We start from the raw sequence: 20,045 nt of genomic DNA, 5'->3' as shown, positions 1-20,045 counted from the left end.
TTACTAAAAATGAATTTTTCAGAATCAATAGCCTCAACACGACGCGCTAGTAATATGAATACGGAAATCACCGAAATAAAACCAAGTATTTCTAGAAATAAATAAATTACGCAAATAGCCAGTAAGAGATATAATTAATTTCGGTACATCATCACGGACACGCATGTTTTCTGAGAACGATCCGAATGACACTGAAAAATTTTCGGAGAAAAATACACAACAACCAGTGTACAACCCACGAAAGAGCGGATCACGACAAGAAATAATTGAAACAGACCTTACCATTGACATAGACTCTGAGATAAAAGACACAGACACAAAAGTTGTAGTAACACCTGTCTCATCAAGTGAAGATATAGATGACGCCATATTTCATGATGAAACTTAATTCAAATATTGTTTAAAAAAATGAGAATCATGGAGAAAAGAATAAAATGACCTAACAAAAAGTACAAAGCCTATTAGGGAGACTTTATTTAAGTCTACCAGAAATATTGAGTAAGAGTAAAGAAGATAGTTAACCAGAACAAACAAACCAGAATTTTATTTCGATAACCAGATAACCTGATAGAAATGTTCCAGACGCTAAAATTCATGATACATTCAATGAATTGGATACATATGATCCTCATAATTTTGATGATTTCATACTCGATGGTAAAATTACTGAAATGTCAAGATATACGACGGATTCTGTACCTCTATTTATTGAAGATGAAATTTTGCAAAACATATACCACGAACGAAAAATTGTCAATTACTCCCCGTATCCAAAAAGGAAACTCCTTAAGCTTGCATACACTAATACATACGATTACCGACAAGCGATCCCAAATACCCAACATAGAATAGGTAACGCAAGAACTCTCAGAGAACTTGGATAAAGATAATACAATTTTAAAGAACCTCAATAAAAGAAAATTAATAAATCAAGGTACTGCATCTGACTTTATGCTACAATCAGACTTTTACTGTCATCAACCAATAAGTTGATACGAAAAACAAAATGGAAAAGTTTACATAAGTCCCAGCAACAGTAGCAGCAATATTGATGATTTTCAAAGTAGGCCGAAGCTTATAAATGACGTGATCACTACAAGATATTGCCTTACATACAAAAAAGACAACATAGAACATTTTATTAGTAAGAGGTGTCAGATAATCACGTCTGTCTTAAGACTGTTGAGAGTGACAGTTGCACTGGACTTTAATTATAAAAAATCGAAAAAATCAAAAGTAGACCAAATACAGGTGACACCCTGCAGGACAGGATATATTGTCAATAATTATTAGTAAAATCATCACTGATCAAATAACTACAGAGAATCTTCAAAAAGCTTTTAAATCTCTTAACAAGATATTCACAAGACAAAACTTAAAAGCATTTTGTATTTTAAGAACGAACGATCTCTTAAATAATTTGGAACCTGGAATAATAACTTAAACATCATAAAAAACAGTTGTCTAAGATATCTATAAAAATTACCGTCTATCACGTAATTGTCACTTATTGAACATACAGCGCAATATAACTCAATACATCATATAAGTAGCAGTTTCTGACCTAAGATCTACTTGATATTGCGCTGTATGTTCAATAAGTGACGACAATAAGTACTCTAGCGGATTCACTAGAACAGAATCTTTTTATTATCTATGGTGCACCCAAAGCAATTCTATCAGATAGCCATGCCACCTTCATGTCTAATCTATTAAAACAACAAATGAGAACTCTAAAAACGAACCATCCAACGACGTCATTATATCATCTCCCAACAAATGGATCCGTAAAAAGAAATGACATTCTTGTGACCGATTTTATACGAACTCACTCAGAAACATGATGACTGAAACAATTTGGCTGATTTTTCAGCTCTTATTTATAACAAAAGTGTATATACAATAAATAACCACACGTCCTACGAACTAGTATTTGGCAGAGTAGCAAGATTGCCTTTAAAGATACCTAAGGATGAAAAGTTATGAATTTACTCTTCACAATAACAAGATATCATGGAACGACTTTAAGAAATGCACGGTACGACAGAAAAACAATTAACAAAAAACGAAAATGCAAGAAAAAACAAGATATGATAAAAAAATGAAGCCTTTAAATATTAAATAAGTAAAGCAAGAAGTGTATCACCATAAATTTAATCACTACTATAATAAGCCCCTAAGAGTAAAAACAATTTTATCAATCAAATCAAATTAATCAAAACTTTAATAAGTGTATCTGTAATCACCAGGGGTTCTCTTTTTTGAGACGTTCAATTTACTTTTTTTGACATTTGCTTCATTTATGCACGTAACTAAGTATATCATTTCTCATCCCAGACGAAAAAAGTCATTTTCTTATTTTCCGATAAGTTTGATTTATTTCCTTGTGTCCTCTAACAGAAGTCTTGTATAGTATTTATACGACTAGTGTTTATAACTTTTCCATGATAGACGGTAATTTGTATAGATATTTTGTCAACTGTTTTTGAAGTGAAACTTCTTTAGGTGGGCCTTATATGAGGAGTTAACCCGTGAAACGAGCGAGCGAGCAAATGCTGTCGTGCACATATGTATCTATATACATTATTTATACGTATACCAGTGCTGACTGTGCGGCAGGCAGGGGATCTGTTTGTCTGTCTCCCTTTCTCTCTCTCCTCCTCTCTCGCATGCGCACAGTATCTTATTATTAGCATTATTAGTAATTAGTCTATCTATATATATGATATAGCTTCTCTCTATCTCTACATATAAAGTAGATATACCTTTTTTTCATGTTATAGTGCACTATATCCTTCTCTGGGCACAGTGGGCACTCGGCACTTTGGGGACTGGGGATGAATGTGAATGGGAAGGGTATAAGGGGTATTTGTTCTGCATTCGCCAGGATAACCAGTCCTGTGGATAGGGAAACCACTTAGGAAACACTTATTCCAGAATGGCCAACGTATTGCCCAAGTTCTAAATAAATGTCTATATAGTCTAGGCCTAAACTTCTGCACACCTCCCGCTAATGTTGTCGTAATGATAGAGAGACAGTCAATCGATCTGAAAAATCACCAGCGCAAGCAAACAAAATAATAGTCAAGCGGTCACCCATCCGACTACCAACCGCAGCTAACTCTGCTTAACTTTCCAGATCGACGAGACTTCAACTCTACCGCTGCACCACCGTGTTGGTAATAGGTATAACTACCGCTGCATGGTGGAAATCGTAACGTGACTGTAATATGGGCTCAACTGGACCTCTGTTACAGCTAAGGTACTGTCACGTGAATCATGTCTGACACAAAATATCGCTTGATCTCTTTGAAGTCTTTGGAAAACATTGTAACAGTCGTTCTTTTTTCCTATTTGTCTTTTTGTATGTATACACGCATGTAAAAAAACGTATGTAAAATATTAAATATGTATAATACGACAGCTTAACTTTTGGAAACAAAAAAAACCGCTGTATCTCGAAAGGGAAGCAAAATTGGCTAAAAACAACAATTTCTACGGGTTTCTTAAAGGAGATCTACATGATCGAGGTGCACAAATATAAAGGGGTTGGATTATGCACAAACATAATCTCAATTGTTTCTTTTTTTTGACAGTATCTTGAAAAGAACGAGTAAAAAAAGTTTTTCTTTTGTATACCGTGTATGAAAAATTAGTATGGACATTTACAAAGTCTTCGAAAAAATTTTGTTACAATATAACCTTTCAAAATTCGAAAAACAGTCAAATCTCGAAAAGAAAGCTAGATAGACCCAAAATAACTATTTTTACGGGTTTTTACAAGGGGTACTACACGATCGACACGCACAAATAGAGAGGGGTTCGAGTATGAACGAACATAATCTCAATTTTTTTTTTGACTGTATCTTAAAAAGGACAAGTCAAAAAATTTCTTTATTTAGTATGGAATGTCTGAAAATTTAATGCGGTCGTTGAAAAAATCTTCGAAAAACTTTTGCAGTTGTATCTCGAAACGGAATCCAGATAAGCCAAAGATAATTCCACGTATAGAAAATAATTATTGAGGTGCAAAAATATGTTACACGGATTTATACAAATATTTGTAATAATTCTGAAAATAATAATAACAAGTTTTCTGCACGGTGTCATCAATATTTGGTCTCCTTTTTATTTTTTTTTATTTTAAGTAATTAAAGTCCAGTGCACTTGTCACTCTCAACAGTCTTAAGACGGACGTGATTGACTTACTCTCCTTACTAATAAAATATTCTACATTGTTTCTTTTGTATGTAAGGCAATATCTTTTGATGATCACGTCATTTATAAAAGCTTTGGCCTACTTTGAAAATCATCATTTCTTATTATTTTTTACATCAGGGCAGATAACGATCCTAGGACTATGTCCCTTTCAGTCAAAGTTAATGCAGTATAGGATAATACTCTTAAAAGTTGAAGCTAATCCTCTCAAAACACTATTGACAGCGAATTCTTTGCTTCGAAAAAATATACAAATTTATGTGTAACATGTAACTAATTTCTAAAGCCTTTGTCAGACAGACTATATCAAAATTAGTTTCACTTCAAGACAACTGCATGTACTATATACTAATCTGTTCACCTATCACGTAAGTACTATAGTTAACTTAGTACCCTCAAGGCGTGGCAATGAGAATTTAACTTATAACTTGATGAAAACTTTCTTATACATGAGACTAAATTGTTTCTCCAATTATTGAGACTTCTTACCAGATCTAACCTAAATTTAATCAGACTTACCACATAAAAGTAAAGTTTGTCGATACACTTGTTTTGAAAAAGAATATCAACTTTTTAAACTTTACGTGATACATTGTGAAGGTATAATTACTATTTTAAAGCAACTATAGAGTTCGAAAAATTCGAAGCCTGTTGCAAAATATATCAAATAAAATAACATGTAAAAGTCTTTCAAAAAACGTTTTATTCAAAAACTGCTGCACATGGCACTAACAGTTTTTGTTACGTGAATGGGCGTATAAATATCATGTGTATATATTGGGGCAACGTTGACAATTTTAAAAACTTTTTAACAAGTAAAAAGTTGCGCTATGTGTATTATATACGGATATATGGATTACTTAAAATTAAGCTGTACGTTTAATTTGGCAAGGTACAACCAAGGCTTGGCCAAGTTTAGCGCAGTATAAGTCACCTGCATGTATGCCATTATGCTACTGGCAGAATAGCTTTGCTTCAAACTTTCGAAAACATTAATTTAATGCTCTGAACTAATTATCTTCTTTTTTAGTTGCATTTTAAGATGTCCTAATCTTATTAGTAGATAATAAATAGTAACTCTAAGCCTTGAACTAGGAGCAACTTTGGACTACCTCGTGCTAGTGGACGAGATGTATCTTGTGTTAATCGACAAGCTGTATTTTGCTATCTCACTGTATCTGGCATGCTCACCTCATGTTATTGGGCGAGCTATTTCTCGTGCTACTTTTACTCGTTCTTTGCTCGCTTTAATAATAACTCGATGGATGGAAAATATTGTGATTAGAATATCAAAAAAACAAACAAGAAATAAAAAAAAATAAATAAAACAAGAAATAAAGAAAATTATAAAGGAAACTAAAACAACAAACCAGGGGGTATTAATGGGTCATGGGAACCTCGGTAAGAACGAAGTTCTTTAAACACGAGATGAGTATAGACACAATTTCTAACAAGGGGGTCGCCAGACCCACAGGAAGAACGAAGCTCTGTAAACGTTAATACTGCATTTATGTTGTTTACTAAAACAAAAACTTGAAAAACGAATAAAATAAAAAAAAACAATAGTTTAGTACTCACGATGGTTGAACTTCGTGAGAACGTTGTGCATAAATACAGTACTCTTTTTTTTTTTTTTTTTTTTTTTTTTTTAGAATTGTAAAAGAAAAAAATTCAAAGTCGAATGAAAGTTATTGTGGGAAAATAAAATTTAAATTTGTTTGAAAATTAATTGCTTGGGAGTGTGAGGGGGAATGGTGGGCAAAGGTGTGCAGAAGAGTAACACGGCACGGTTGGCAGATATACATATATAGTGGGGAGAGGGGAAGTGTGTAGAGAACAGTAGATGAGGGGGACGGGGTAAGGGGGGAAACTTGAGAGGAAGAGACTTCGGGTACCGTTTCAAAAAAAAAAATCTGTCGGTTTTAAAATTCCAGCCCCCCGAGTACGCGACATAAAGAACTTCGTTCTAAAAATCGAGATAAACTAAGTGTCAATATTTCTTCCATGACTGCTCAATAACGAATAAATGATTTTTACTATAACACTACCTTATATACTTTTTGAAAGAAATTTTAAGCACAATTGACCACAATTATAAAAACTATAACCTTGATATTTTTTATGGTTATACCTTATACTGTCAACTTCTAAGTATAGCGTTAAAACAATGGGTGGTTGGAGATCGACAAAACTGTCAAAGTAGACAGTTTTTACCGACCATTTTTATGATTGAGATTCACTATTGTAGTTTCACGATAACGAGATCCATTAGCAGGTAAGTTGTTTTGCAGATATACCCTACGAAAACTCGAGATTTTTTACTTTTTAGCATATTTTAATACCGTAACATTCGTTAGAGCTCAGTTAAGTTGCAGTTTGAGACCTTTCTCAAGTACAATGTCCTCCATGGTTTTGTTGTGTTTTTGGCTTCCTTGCAGCTGCTGTTTGGCAGCCTTACTTGCACTAATACTTTTTTATATACTAGCTACACTGTTTGCTTGAGCTTTGGTTCAACTAAAGCCAGCAAATAACGATATTAGAGATAGAACACCACCAATATTAGCAGAGAGAGGTACCATACGTCAAATTTTTACACTTTTCCTACCACCTGCTTTCTTAACTGCACTACGTGCATCCTTCAAAGCCAAAGTAATAACCTTGTGTGCATCTTTGCTTTTAGTTATTAGTTTCCATGATGCAACATTGATGACTTTACCCAAAGAAGTGCACGGTGTCTTCTTGCTTTTTTAGCTGCTTAAAAAATTTTGAAACTCTAAAATATGGTCCATTGACAAAAATTACTGACTGATAACGTATACAACAAATTAATATGAGCTTATGCGTTGTAAGTACGGTGACATCATTCATCACTCAGCTGCAATTCAACATTAGTTAAGAGACGGCTCAGCCACAATTCGACATAAAGAAGAAAATGAATCTGTTACGCTTAGCTACAACTCGATACTAATAAAATACACTTTTATGTAAGCCATAACTCGATACCAGCATGACTAAGATTCTATTGCTCCATACTACCAAGTAAGTGTGTTAGTATAAAAAACATGGAAATAAAACATTTTTTCATAATTTTTGTATTTCTCTCAATTTTGTGTTTTGGTTTTTATTCAGTGCAACTCTTTATTCATTTAAAGCAGAGTATATGCAATAAATTTAATGTCGGAGAAGTGGAATGTCATGATGTCTCATGTTACCTGAGGCACAACTTGTTAATATTTTTATAATTTGCGATTAAACTATTAAAAGCTTTTGGAATACAATGCGTTGTTGTAAACAAATGTTCTACTACTCTTAAGTTATTAGCATTCTAAGCTCTTCGTGAAGAGTTGGCCACACAGCCGTCGACGCCCCTCAATTGCTGCATTACCCAACATAGTATAACAAAAAAATGTTTAACAACAAAAAATCACAACTTGCCTGGCATTATTCAAAAATATATAATTAATTACAGTCGAACAGATTAAAGTGTGTAGAGTGCAAGCGGAGGTGCGCGGTGGAATGAGTATTTCTGCGCTAGCCAGGGAGACTCCCCATTTCTTACCTCTCTGAATGATACACCCACACCTCCTCCCCCCATTACTAGTTTTATTTGTTATGGGAATCTCTTTTTTTTAACGTAATCTATCAAAGGCGGTTCCATATGACTTATTTTTTGCTTCATGGCCCTATGTTATAACATTGGCTGATGTACTGAAAAATTGTCACATGATACGTCCCCAGTATCATATAATAGGATTCTGTGCATGACAATACACTCATCACAAGTTCATTATGCCTACACCTCTACGGATAAAAAAGTGTACAGGTACGTACATACACTTACAGTTTAGGTATAGTTGTTACATCCATACTTAAGGCCATGGTTATTTGGGAGATAAAAAGCCAGCAAAACGTCACATCATCAGAGAGGAAAGTTAATCCCCTTGTTTTACCCCCTTAACAACCTTGTTTTTTTATTGTGAGAACCTTTGGGAGCGTTTAATTTTCACTCTAATCGGCCAGTTCGATCGTTCCCTTTTTGGAATGAAACTTCTCTAGGCTCACCTAATATGGGGAATCAGTCCCGTTAAACGAACGAGCAGGCGAGCGAACGCAGGCTTGTACGTCTGCAGCTATGCGCTCGATATGCAAATTTACTTTTTAAGAAAACGTAATAATGAAAATCATCGATACAATAAACCTGTAACAGTAAAATGTAGAGCTATAATTGTTTCAAACTCAGAAAATATTTGAGATAAAGACTTATGTGTGTATCCAAATGATTTATCAGATAATATACTAAGTCACACCTATTTAAATAAATCATTACAGCATGCCACTCCAATGGTTTTTCCTTTACTATTTTCATCATTAGATATAGGATGGAGCACTTCCAATAGGCAAAGAAAATGTATAGAAGCACGAAATCTCACGTTTGCAAGGCGCTATTTTTAGTCGCGTCGCCTTGAAGGAGTGGGTAATACTTTTGCTAAAACGGAGGATCAGAGCAGGTGACAGGTAGAGAAACAGTTGATTCGAAATGTATCTGAATGTTACTTATCAACCTTAATTTATTTAGGTAACAATTATCATTTAAAATTGCAAACCAACTACAACTTCACAAACTCATCAGTTCACACGCTCAATTATCAAAGACATTAATGTTATTAAGTCGTAATCGAATTGGTAAACCTTACGTGTGATTTTAATATAGTCCGGAATCCCTCATATACATTTAATCCAAACAACAGCTACACGAGTGTTACGCTACGAGCGAAGGTGCTAATCTTACAACAATAATATAATCTAGCTTCTCCAAATCACCTTGATTAAATCCACCAACATCATCTCGCAGATTCGAATGCTTACACAGTAAGCCAACAACCAAAGCGCTTTTATACCTATGTTTGTCATAATTCAAGAGTTTATCCTTGATTTAATATTATAAAAACAAAAATAAAAAATAAAAAAATGCTTCGTCGCAATCTCATTGCCGATAATGCAAATCTTGGTCCATTAATATATTACTTATGTAAACAATAATAACTTTGCGAATACAGAGCCGACAAAATTCTTATTGAATATAGTGCTACTTTCTCACGAATATGTTTACAGAGTGTTTTCAATTCTTGCCTTACGATAATATTTTTTTTTTTACTGGATTACCACAGCAGACTACTGGCTTAGTCACCGGTGCCATCCACTCACCACCTATAAGTGGGGGTGTATTTCCACACCCATTACCAACTCTTTAGCTGATATTTCCTGATATCACACCTGATCCATGGGCGCAGTGTGAGTATCTCTGGTGAAACACCTTGCCAGTTAATCTGACACTCTCTGCACCAATAGTACATCAGGTCTACTTGCCACTGTGTAGCCTTTCACCGGAAAAAATTCTATGTTTCAAGACGCCCACTCCTCGCTGATTAAGCCGACGCTCTCTGCCAAAGCATCGGATCCAGGCTAATTAGCATCCCCGGAGAAGCCCCATGTTTCAGGGATCACTCCTCACCAGTAAGGCTGGCGATCCCTGCCTGGCGCATTGGATCCGCTAATCCCCTACCTATATCCCTAACACTGTTTCTCATTCATCCAGTTCCAAAAACCTGTGGGGCAAGGGAAAAACCCTGGAATTACTCTGAAGAAAAATTCTAGGGAAAAACCAATCTGCAACAGCCTGGGTTATATAGGAACGTTTCCCGATAAAAACAGTTTTAAAAAAAATCTGCATTCACTGGGAATCGCACCCACGGCCCGTAGAACAGCGTTGTATCAGTAGTAAGCACGCTCCCACTGAGCCAACGCCGTTCCTCCTTATGATAATATAAAAAACAAACGTGTGGGAATCGGAGTCCCCCGGTAAAAACGAAGTTCTAGGATGTACGTAGAAATCACATGTATACTATAAAATTTAAGGTTCGCAAATACATGTGAGTTCAATGTCATGTATGAAAAGCTTGGGAATCTATCAGCTACATAGCATTAATTTTTATTTTTTCAACCAAATTATAATTCTAATAGGTTATTAAAAGTGATAGTTATTGAGTGAAAAATATTTTATTTGGTTAAAAAAAATAAGAAACAAATAATAAAATACGTTAGAAGTAATTTGTAATAAATATCGTAATCTTAAATTATAAAAATACAAAATGTACTGATGCAAACATTAAAAACAAAAAAAAACTAGTCACGTGTTGTGCATCGGTGAAACTCCAAATCGTTCACCAAAATTAATCCCCTGGATTGTTCCTCTACCAGCGAATACGCAAAAGTATATGCACATTGCATAATGTTTACGCAGCAAAGTAAGGGTGCCAACATTCACACACATATTCGTTCTCCTTAAACACGTTTTTATGGGTCGCTTGGTACGCGCGTACACGCTTGCTCTCTCTATTTATTTTATTAATTTTAATATTTAAAATTGGCACCAATTTCCTACTGGTTATGTAATTGTGGCACCTGAGCTAAGATGGATGTGAGAGTCGTATGTATGCATATCGGCCAAAAAAGTGCTCCCATTTATATAGAGAAGATAGGTTTGCAATAATTCTTATTACATTTTGTTCGTAATAAAATCCTCTTTAATTTGACCTTTTTTTTTGTTTTTTTTTTTGTTTTTTTTGTTTTTTTTTTTTTTTTTGCTGATAGAACCCCGTTGCCAACAGTCCTTATACATAAGAAATACGTGGGAAGTATACATCCCATTGTAACTCACGATAAAGAACTTCATTCTAAAATACTAGCAACAGAAACGGAGATAAAAGCAAAGAACTAAATTAATTAAAAACTGGTAGCAAATTATATTAAAAAAAAAAAATGATAAACGACCTCAACTTCTGATTTGGACAAAATCGTTTTTTTCCGTATTCCTGGAAAAGTTCTGTAGGGAAATGACAGATTCTTTCTTTACTGAAAAATATAAGATTAAATTTTTTTTTCTTTTCGGTCAATGGACTTTACAGCCACTTTTCTAGCCTGTGCAATCTGTGCAATAGCGTGCAGTGTGGGGAGCGGAGAGAGATCAATACGTTGTTTATCGAGTCAAGCTATACGTATATGCTTACAGTGGCCACTGTAAATGTATAGGTAGTGCTAACGGTACGTGACGCAAGGAAAAGCTACTGTCCAAGTACAACCGAAGGACAAAAGAGAGCCGTCAAATCCTTCAGTGCACACGCACGGAGAGAGAGAGCGAGAGAGAGAGAGAGAGAGAGAGCTGTGTACGGCTGTGTGTATAGCTTTATACATGGCTGAATTACTATAGCAGAGTCCGAAAAAAGTCTTGTTACACTTTTTTCGGCCAAGAGCCCGTTCGCCTAAGACTCTTAATGGAAGAAAAGGAACCTCAGATTCAGTGGAACCCAATCCTTAAGTTCATAATATTTTTAAAAAAGGATGTAACGTTATGCTGCCATGCCAATTATAACATCGGTGTACCTACATTAATTTTTTTTTCCTTTCTTCAAAACTTTCCATGCCGATTTTAGAACACTAAACGCAGGTGCCAATGTACATCTGAAAAGAGGTGAATCACCTACAAGATTGCTCGTAGCTAAGGTACTACGACAATGCATGACTCACATACATGCACGCTGGCCCATGCTGACCGGAAAAGAAATCAAATTAAATATTTTTCAAAGCGTAAAATAATAAAATAACTTTAAAGAACTAACAGATGCAAAAGGTTAGCTAAAAACAGTTGTTCTGGTAGATAAGAACTAAGACAAGAAGACTAAGATAGAGTTAATCTATAGTTGATAAGCAACCACAATATAAATAATAATGTTAACTACTGTAAACCTAACAAAGCGACATTATTAGTTTTCGCTCGTTTTTGATACATTAGTTGCCAAGCTACCGTCTTGCACCATAGAATTTTTATACCATTCGCAAAAACCTAATTTTTGTAATCCAGAAAAATGTTGTTACTTTTCAATGTGTAAAGGAAAGCGGGAAAGTTAAACCAACAGTCAACAATAGCTCCTTCCCCTTTTCCTGACTCAGATATGTCGAGAGAGAGGTTATACGACCGAGCCAATATAAGTAACGGAATTTTCTCTGGGGACCAACCCCTCAGAAGACTTCAATTTATTTTAAAAATCACATCAAATTAATTAATTTAATCAAACACTGCTGTTATAAGATTAAATATTGTTTCTTTAAAAGATAATGAACATTTCAGTTTAAAACTAATATTAAATAAAGTAAAAATAACGACATCATTTAAAGATTTAAGAACATGCGATGGAATCATTAATAAAACATTTAAAGATAATCCTATAGCAATGGGATTGATAAAATATGCCACTCAAATTGATGATACTTTCAAAGAAGCTACTACTATCATATTGCCTCATCAATCGAGACAATTTTTTGCATGGTTTTTACTTTCAGAAAATATTTTTGGTGAAAATATTTGGAATACATATACAATTTATCTTACAAAGATTTTATTTTTGATAAAAAAAATTTTGCTATTTTGCACATAAATCAAATGTTTACAATAAAAGACGAGTCAAGTAAATCGTTTAATTTACCTACACCTAAAAATATTGATTGTGTACAAAAAACAGATAATCTAGAGGAAAATCCTTTTCGTTAAAATATGTTCGAATTACTCAAGAAAAGTATGGAAAGATAATGGGGGGGGCTGAGCAGACGTAGAAACAAATTGAGATGTGGTGAAGGGGGGTTGAGGAGGGTCAAGAAAAGCGTGAAAAGAGAATGAAGGGAGTGAGCAGGCGTTAGAACAAATTAAGAGTCAGCAAGGAGGGCTGATGAGGCCAAGAAAAGTGTGGAAAGAGGATGAGGGGGGGGGGAGTCGGAGTAAGAAGAAAACTGTGGGACAGTGTAGGAGGGTAATTAAAAATTTTATTGGATCAATTTTACATTGAAATAAAACTAATTATTCTTTGTTCTGATAAGGAGCTATGGGAAGGCTGATGGGGTCTGAGGGGTGGCTGAGACAGGGAAGGAAAAAGTGTGAGGCGTGCCAATGGAGGGTTAAATTATGACAAAGAGAAGCTTTATCAAAAGTTTTTTGGGTTAATTTCCCATTAAAATAAAATAAATTTTCTCTTGTTTTGAGAAGGACCTGAGGGGAGTCAAATATGTGTATAAAGGGGAACCGAGAAGGGGGAGGGGCGTTGAGAGCCCTGCTGAAAACACTGTATAATACAGGAAGGTTTATATAAAAAATATTATTATGTCATATAATTTTAGGAATTTGTTCCAAATTTTATGAAGAAGAAAAAAAATAATGACAAAAAATTTGCGTTATAATAAGCTTAAATTTAATAAGCTGGTTTTCTTGATACAACATATTTTCTTGTTATATTGTTTATTACATTGTCAATGCTGCGCAATTGAATAATTGTAGGGTTCTGTATATAATAAGGGGGAGTCATCTTAAAATACGTAAAGCAGGTATGTAGTAGGGAAGAGGGGCTTCCATGAAATGTCGTTGGCTTGAACTAACGGAATATTCGATAGAATTTTAATTTATTTCATGGGAGGGCCGTAGGGGTATTTGAGGGACTATGGGAAGAGTGTAGAATTTCCCACATTAGTAATGCACAATATAAAAACATGGACACCTTAAAAAAACTAAAGTTATATTGATCTAAACTAAACTTAAATTTTTTTTTTAAACTTATCACTGAACTTAGATTGTAAGTGTAGTAGTGCACTACAATTCAGTTACGATTGAAGGAGGGTATTTAACACTGGAGACAAAACAAAGTATTTAAATAATATACTGTGGTATAACATACATATAGAAATTTGTAAAAGATAAAAATGCAAGGTGTAGGTGGAAATACACTTATCTTTTTATTTATCATGTTCTTCAAACAAGTTTACTGTAACTTGAGCGCTAGCAGAGAGCAAGGGAATGACATAAATACTGTTTATGAAGCTCACCATGAGCAGTCAAGTTTTAGTAGTATTGTACAGCAAAAATTATATGTATGTAGGTATTCTTAAATTTTGAAAATATAGTATTATATGCATGCTCAATCTATATTACTTCCTTTCTGCTTTTATGACTGAGATGTGGAGGGGTAAGAACTAACGTGTTGTGATGGTTTCCAGAATACTAAATGGACGTGAGTATAGGGCTAGTTTATATAATATAGTAGAAGACGTAGAACCTTATACACTCTTAACATCCGTCCTGTTAGGCATAATATAGAGCCCAATTCGAAATTTTGGATGAACTGTGTTATTAGGACCTCATCATATTGGGAATAAAAAAAAGGTCATTATAAGTTAGGTACGTTAAGTTATTTGACGCAATTCAAAATTCACAGTGGTTGCCAGCAAAAAATAGAAATTTATCTGTTACTTTCTATTCCACTTAATTTAGGTATAAACGGGAAAGTTGTGAGTGCGTGTCTCAATATGCAATTCTAATTACATTGAGTTATGTGCTTATGCTTAAAAAGTAATTTTTTCTTGCATAAAAGTAACCCAAAATGATTGCTCTTGAATAATCGGTAATCTACGCAACTGTCAACACTCTGATAGTAACGTTGTTCCCATCAACTTTTTTATAGTTTTTTTCCAAATTCTACTGTCTAAAAATTATCTATTTCAAAAACACAACAATAAAATTTACAAGCTATCTAACTTTTATACACTATAAATACTCTTGCATTACCAAAATTTTTGTTCTTAGTTCTGACTAAGGTAGGTTTATACACCTTTTTTATTAAAAAAAAAAAAAAAAAAAAAAAACAATTTTTAAAAATTTAATATTGAAATTATTATGTGGTTAGACAGCTGTATGAATAAATTGTCATCATACGGACGCTAACACTAATAATGAGGTTTTGAAGTATTTTTGATACATTTTTGAATAAATATATAAAAAAATAATTGTCAAAAGTCTTAAAAATTCTATAAATAATACTTAAAGTCTCTATTGTTAGTACTATCTGAATAATAACATCTTGAAAGGCTGTATTACCACGTACTCAGCTCATCAATTTCTCATTAATATTGTATCTCTCTGTTATTAAATGGTTGTACTGTACACGGGGTTTTGTAACTTACAAATAAACTTACATTTACATATAAGTTCAAAATTTTTACCGTTTGAAGCAATTATTGTAGACTTTTTTATGAGCTGTTACATGAAAAAATCAGAAGTAATTATTTTTAAACTAAGTGTACTAGGTATGAAGCATTCTTCTGGACTTTGATTCGTAAATACTTATCTATTTTAATGCTTAAAAAAATGTAAGTATTACCTACTGTACGTCATGTAATTTAGATATTTGTAAATCCATCACAAACGACAAATAGTTGTTTATTCAGAATTGATGGCTTCTAACTTCATTTGCCCAATTTTTTCTAGAATAGCGTAGGAAAAAATATAACAAAATCATTAACATTTAATGAAAATATTGTTGCTAGAATGCAAACTTTTGAGGATCATAATAACTAATGGTTAATATGGCCCTGCTTAAGGAACTTTAAGGTATTATGGTTCTAAAAGGTTGTATTCATACGATGAAATAACAAAATTATTCGTATTAAATAATTATTGTCACGGTACTGAGTTCTGAAGGCACCATTAGAACACTCTAAGTAAAAAAATTCATTGCAATAAAAAATTAAACATTAAATATAAACAAATATCTTATTTTTGTGTCGTTAAAAGAATATCGTGGATAATTTTCAGGTAAACAAATGATACAAATAAGATGTAAGATTAAATAAAAAGTTTGCCATTTTATTGCAAGCCACTGAACGTAAAGTTAAAAAAAAACGAAAATTAAATGAACACTATATCTAAGAACTATCTGAAAGTCTCGATGTTATTAACGATCCAATTATTAATTGGAACTTGTTTACTTATTAATTGCTATCCCTAAGAAAAATAAGTATCACTGCCAGCCAGACGAGCCACTGTCCAACATAGGCAAGTGGCTCGGCAAGCTACCTCATCATCTTCAAGAGTTTTGCTCTCACCATGCTTAACTGTAAGAAGTCAGTAACTTATGGGTATCAAAAAATACCAGCAAGTTTTAGTTCTCGGTTTTAAGAATGTATCAGGACAAGTTCATTGCAAGAAATCATTACCATCTTAAACCTGCAATTATTACCTATATCTGAGCAAATCATTATCATTATCATTGATATAAGCTGTTTCATGGTCATTTGAATAATCACTGGAAGTATAAAATCTTTAATACTATCCAGTGACTTACAGGATTAGACATTTTCCAACTTTTTTTGTTTGTAAATTTCACGCTGCTTTCATTTACCCATTTTCTTAAAATTAATTTAATAATTAAATTTTGTTAGTCTCAAAAGTAAATAACTAGCTTGTCCAACATTTAACAAAAAAAAAATTCCACTAAACTAAATTAATATCTGTATAATACCTCTTCTATAACTAGGGCATAATGTAGTGAGTAGTCTTATACTTTTGAAAAATACAGAAAACTACGTAATATCATATGCAAACTATGAAATAATACATTTAACATGTGAACTAATTTTTTCTACGATGTATACGGTTTTGTGCTGTTTCAGAAAAATTAAATTTTTTAACTCTGCAAATTTTTGTAATAATGTGTTTTCAAAAAAATTCAGATGTTTCTAATACCGGATACTCAAATGTTTAGATTATTTTTGCATTAAAAATATTTTTTTGCTGCAGTAATTATGAGTTTTCATTCAAACCGCAGATCTCTTACACAATAAAAATTTCTTATCTGTAGTAGAATATTTTCCAACATTATCAACACTGACACAAATATTTGTAATTTTTACTCTAAAAATAGGTTTAGTTATACGTACGTAAATTTTTGTCAAATTAATTGAAGTGACATCTCCCAATCTTAAGTTGGAGTTCGAAAGTTTAGATTTTTGTTCAGCTCTAAAATCCATGAATTTATCGATAATCATCCTAATTTTTTCACCAGCATTATCATCTAACAGCATAGATCCATGTCCAGGACTTCCAGGACAATGAACATGTACATGCCAGATTGATCTTTCTCCATTGAATACGTAAAAACTGTTAGTTGGATTAGCAACACCTTCGTCCAAAGCAAAGCCAACATGTAAAGACTTAAAATCATTAGTTTGAGTAAAATCTTTCATTCCCAATACACCACCTATTTCTTCTTCTGGAACGAATGAAACATGAACAGTTCTTTTAGGTCTCTGCTCTTTCAATTGAAGTCGACGAATAGCTTCTAAGTATTGAATTCCAACACATTTCATATCTTGACTACCTCGAGCAAAAATATTTCCTTTTTCATCTAGGTGTGCACTAAAGGGGGGATATGTCCATTGATCCTAAAAAAAGAGATCTCCGTATTTACATAATATGTATATATACGTATACATCTAATCATATTATTTAGTCATATTTCTGTGAGGTATTCCATGATAGCTCCCTGCCACTCCCTGCCACTTCTACCATCCACGCCTCCACGGCTCCCCTATAAGAGTAAAAAATTGAACTGGTTTTCCAATTACTTTGACCCATTAAATTATTTAATGGGACTTTTCTGCTACCCCATACCATTATTTTACCCCACACTGCCCCCTAAAATAAGCTGTTTTATACCACCTATGCTCGAAATTATGTATTAATTGAGTGAAAAAATGGAGCTTAAAAAGCTGACACATGATTTTATTACATAATTTTAGCCCATAATATTTGAAACTGGTCCAATAGTGATAGTGTGTCATTAACAGTAATATTTTTATATAAAAGTGACCTACGTATACGTATTTTAAGCTAAGAAGTTTTTTCATCTATTTTTAACATCACCCAATAAGCAGAAATAATCTCTCACTCACTAATTATTTTCAATATTAACTAGCATTTATATACTTATTTCATATCAAACATGAAGATTGTAGTATTTAAATAACGTTAAACGTGTATTTACTTAGAAGTAACTATATATAAAGTTCTTGTAGCATTGAATTTCTTTTGTTAATAACAATATTATTATAGGTAAATATACAGTTCATAAGTATTTATATGCATTCATACAGTGTAAAATACAATATATAACGAATAATTTCTTTACGTAGTTGTACAATAATAGAAACCTTGAAAGTCTTACTCCATTTTAATAGCTACAGGAGCACAAAAGCGCCACCTAGCCAGCTAGCATAGAGCTAGCTACGTTGGTTTATATTACTAGTTACTAGCTAGCTATTGAATTTTAGTTTGGCACAAAGGCAGACAATATCACTATATTTTTCTTTTTTAAGATTAACTTCGCTATCATGTAAAGAAGTAGTCCCATTTTTTTTATTTTCATCTCTCAGCGAAATTTATCAAGTAGCATCTTGTTGTTTGTTTTGTCTTTCATAAACGTTGTGATAAACTGTTCGAAAAAAGGAAGATAGTGCATAAAAAATAAAAAAATAAAATTGAAGTTTTAAGTAGAAGGATCTTTGTGATAAGTATACTTGTAATGAGTATACTTGTAATGTGTATTTTAAAATTCAAAAAGCAATTAAAGTTTAAGGTTAGTTAAAATTCCTTAAGGTTGGTAAAGAGGTACTTGTTAATCGTCAAAAATTATAACTTTGTACTTGAATCTCGTATTGTCCATTAACACCGCCTCGTTATGATGCTGTAGATACAAGTGAGAAATCAAAGTTATAGATGTAAATACCACACCCATCACGTAGTGTTTGTACAATAGTGGGATAGAATCGCTTTTTAGAGTTTGCAATTCTGAGTTCTTAGAAAAAATTGCCTTAAATATATAATTGTAATACAAATTAAAAAGAAGTAAATCAAACACTTTTTGGTACCAAAAACGGTCCAAAAAAGTAGTCAAAATTGCGAAAACCGAAAAACGTTAGATATACGTAAAAAAAGGAAAAATTAAACTGCAGATGAACCCGATTGATCCAGTAGTGATCACGCAAATTGTAAAAAACCGTCAACTTTGCTTGAAATTTTAACACTTCATACCTTTCGTTTTTTTCAAGATTAAGAGCTGAAATTTCAGTAGGTGGCTGTAATGCCAATCAACTACCTCACAAAATTCAGCAAGATTGAATGTACACTTACTTTACCAAGCTGTGCAAAGTAAGCGTGGTGTAGCGAAGTTTTTAACCCTTCTACATTCACTGCAAGGCCAAGTGCATAATATCATTATCTGAAATAATGGTAATAGCAACTCTTACGAAATAAAGGTGTTGGCGCTTTGGTAAGTTGGTAATTAACTTTTAAAGAAGATAATTTTGTAAATAATAACGCACCACAAGCTTCTTAGGTACATTTCACAAAAGCGCTTCTTTGCATTAAGCTGTGATTTGCAAAAAGTATACATTTTAAATTTTGTGTGGTAGTTGGATGGTACAAAAGCTAAAGCGTCCTAAAATTTCAGCTCTTAATTTTCAAATTTTTAGTAAAATCGATGATTTTTAGCAATTTTTGAGGTCACAACTGAACCAATCAGTTCATCCACAGATTGTTTTTTCGATCTTTTTATGGCTCAGATTGCAATGCTACCATGAAAAATGCACTGTTTTGAAGTTAATTACTATTATTGTTTTCAACAAACGCTGATTCAATGCTGAATCAGCATTGATCAACGATGTAGTTTACGACTGATTTCAGCGCTGATATTTTTTATAGGGTGTTGATAAAAGCTATTTATTAACGTAATTTGATGATTTCCACCACAATAAAGCTGTTTCGGCCATTTTTACCATTTTTTGGACCATTTACCGCTACCAAAAAGTTTTCGATTTTAGTTTTTTGAGTTTATATCATTTACTTATGGCAATTTTTTTCTAAGTAGTTAAAATTAAGTAAAAATTACAAACAT

The 20,045-nt window shown here is 33.1% G+C and overlaps 1 protein-coding gene across 1 annotated transcript in view; it reads right to left on the bottom strand.

Annotated features, from left to right (window-relative positions):
- LOC106647246 (aminoacylase-1) overlaps positions 1-20,045 on the bottom strand; it is a 339,762-nt gene that overhangs the window by 218,039 nt on the left and 101,678 nt on the right. Inside the window, exon 3 of the mRNA XM_023391872.2 lies at positions 17,032-17,535. Coding sequence (XP_023247640.2) covers positions 17,032-17,535 — 504 coding nt within the window. The remainder of the gene's footprint in view (positions 1-17,031; positions 17,536-20,045) is intronic.

Source organism: Copidosoma floridanum, unplaced genomic scaffold (assembly GCF_036245765.1).
Source record: "Copidosoma floridanum isolate Cflo_tuat_1 unplaced genomic scaffold, Cflo_Japanese_pri ptg000024l, whole genome shotgun sequence".
NCBI lineage: Eukaryota > Metazoa > Arthropoda > Insecta > Hymenoptera > Encyrtidae > Copidosoma > Copidosoma floridanum.
This window is presented reverse-complemented; position numbering and strand designations above follow the sequence as displayed.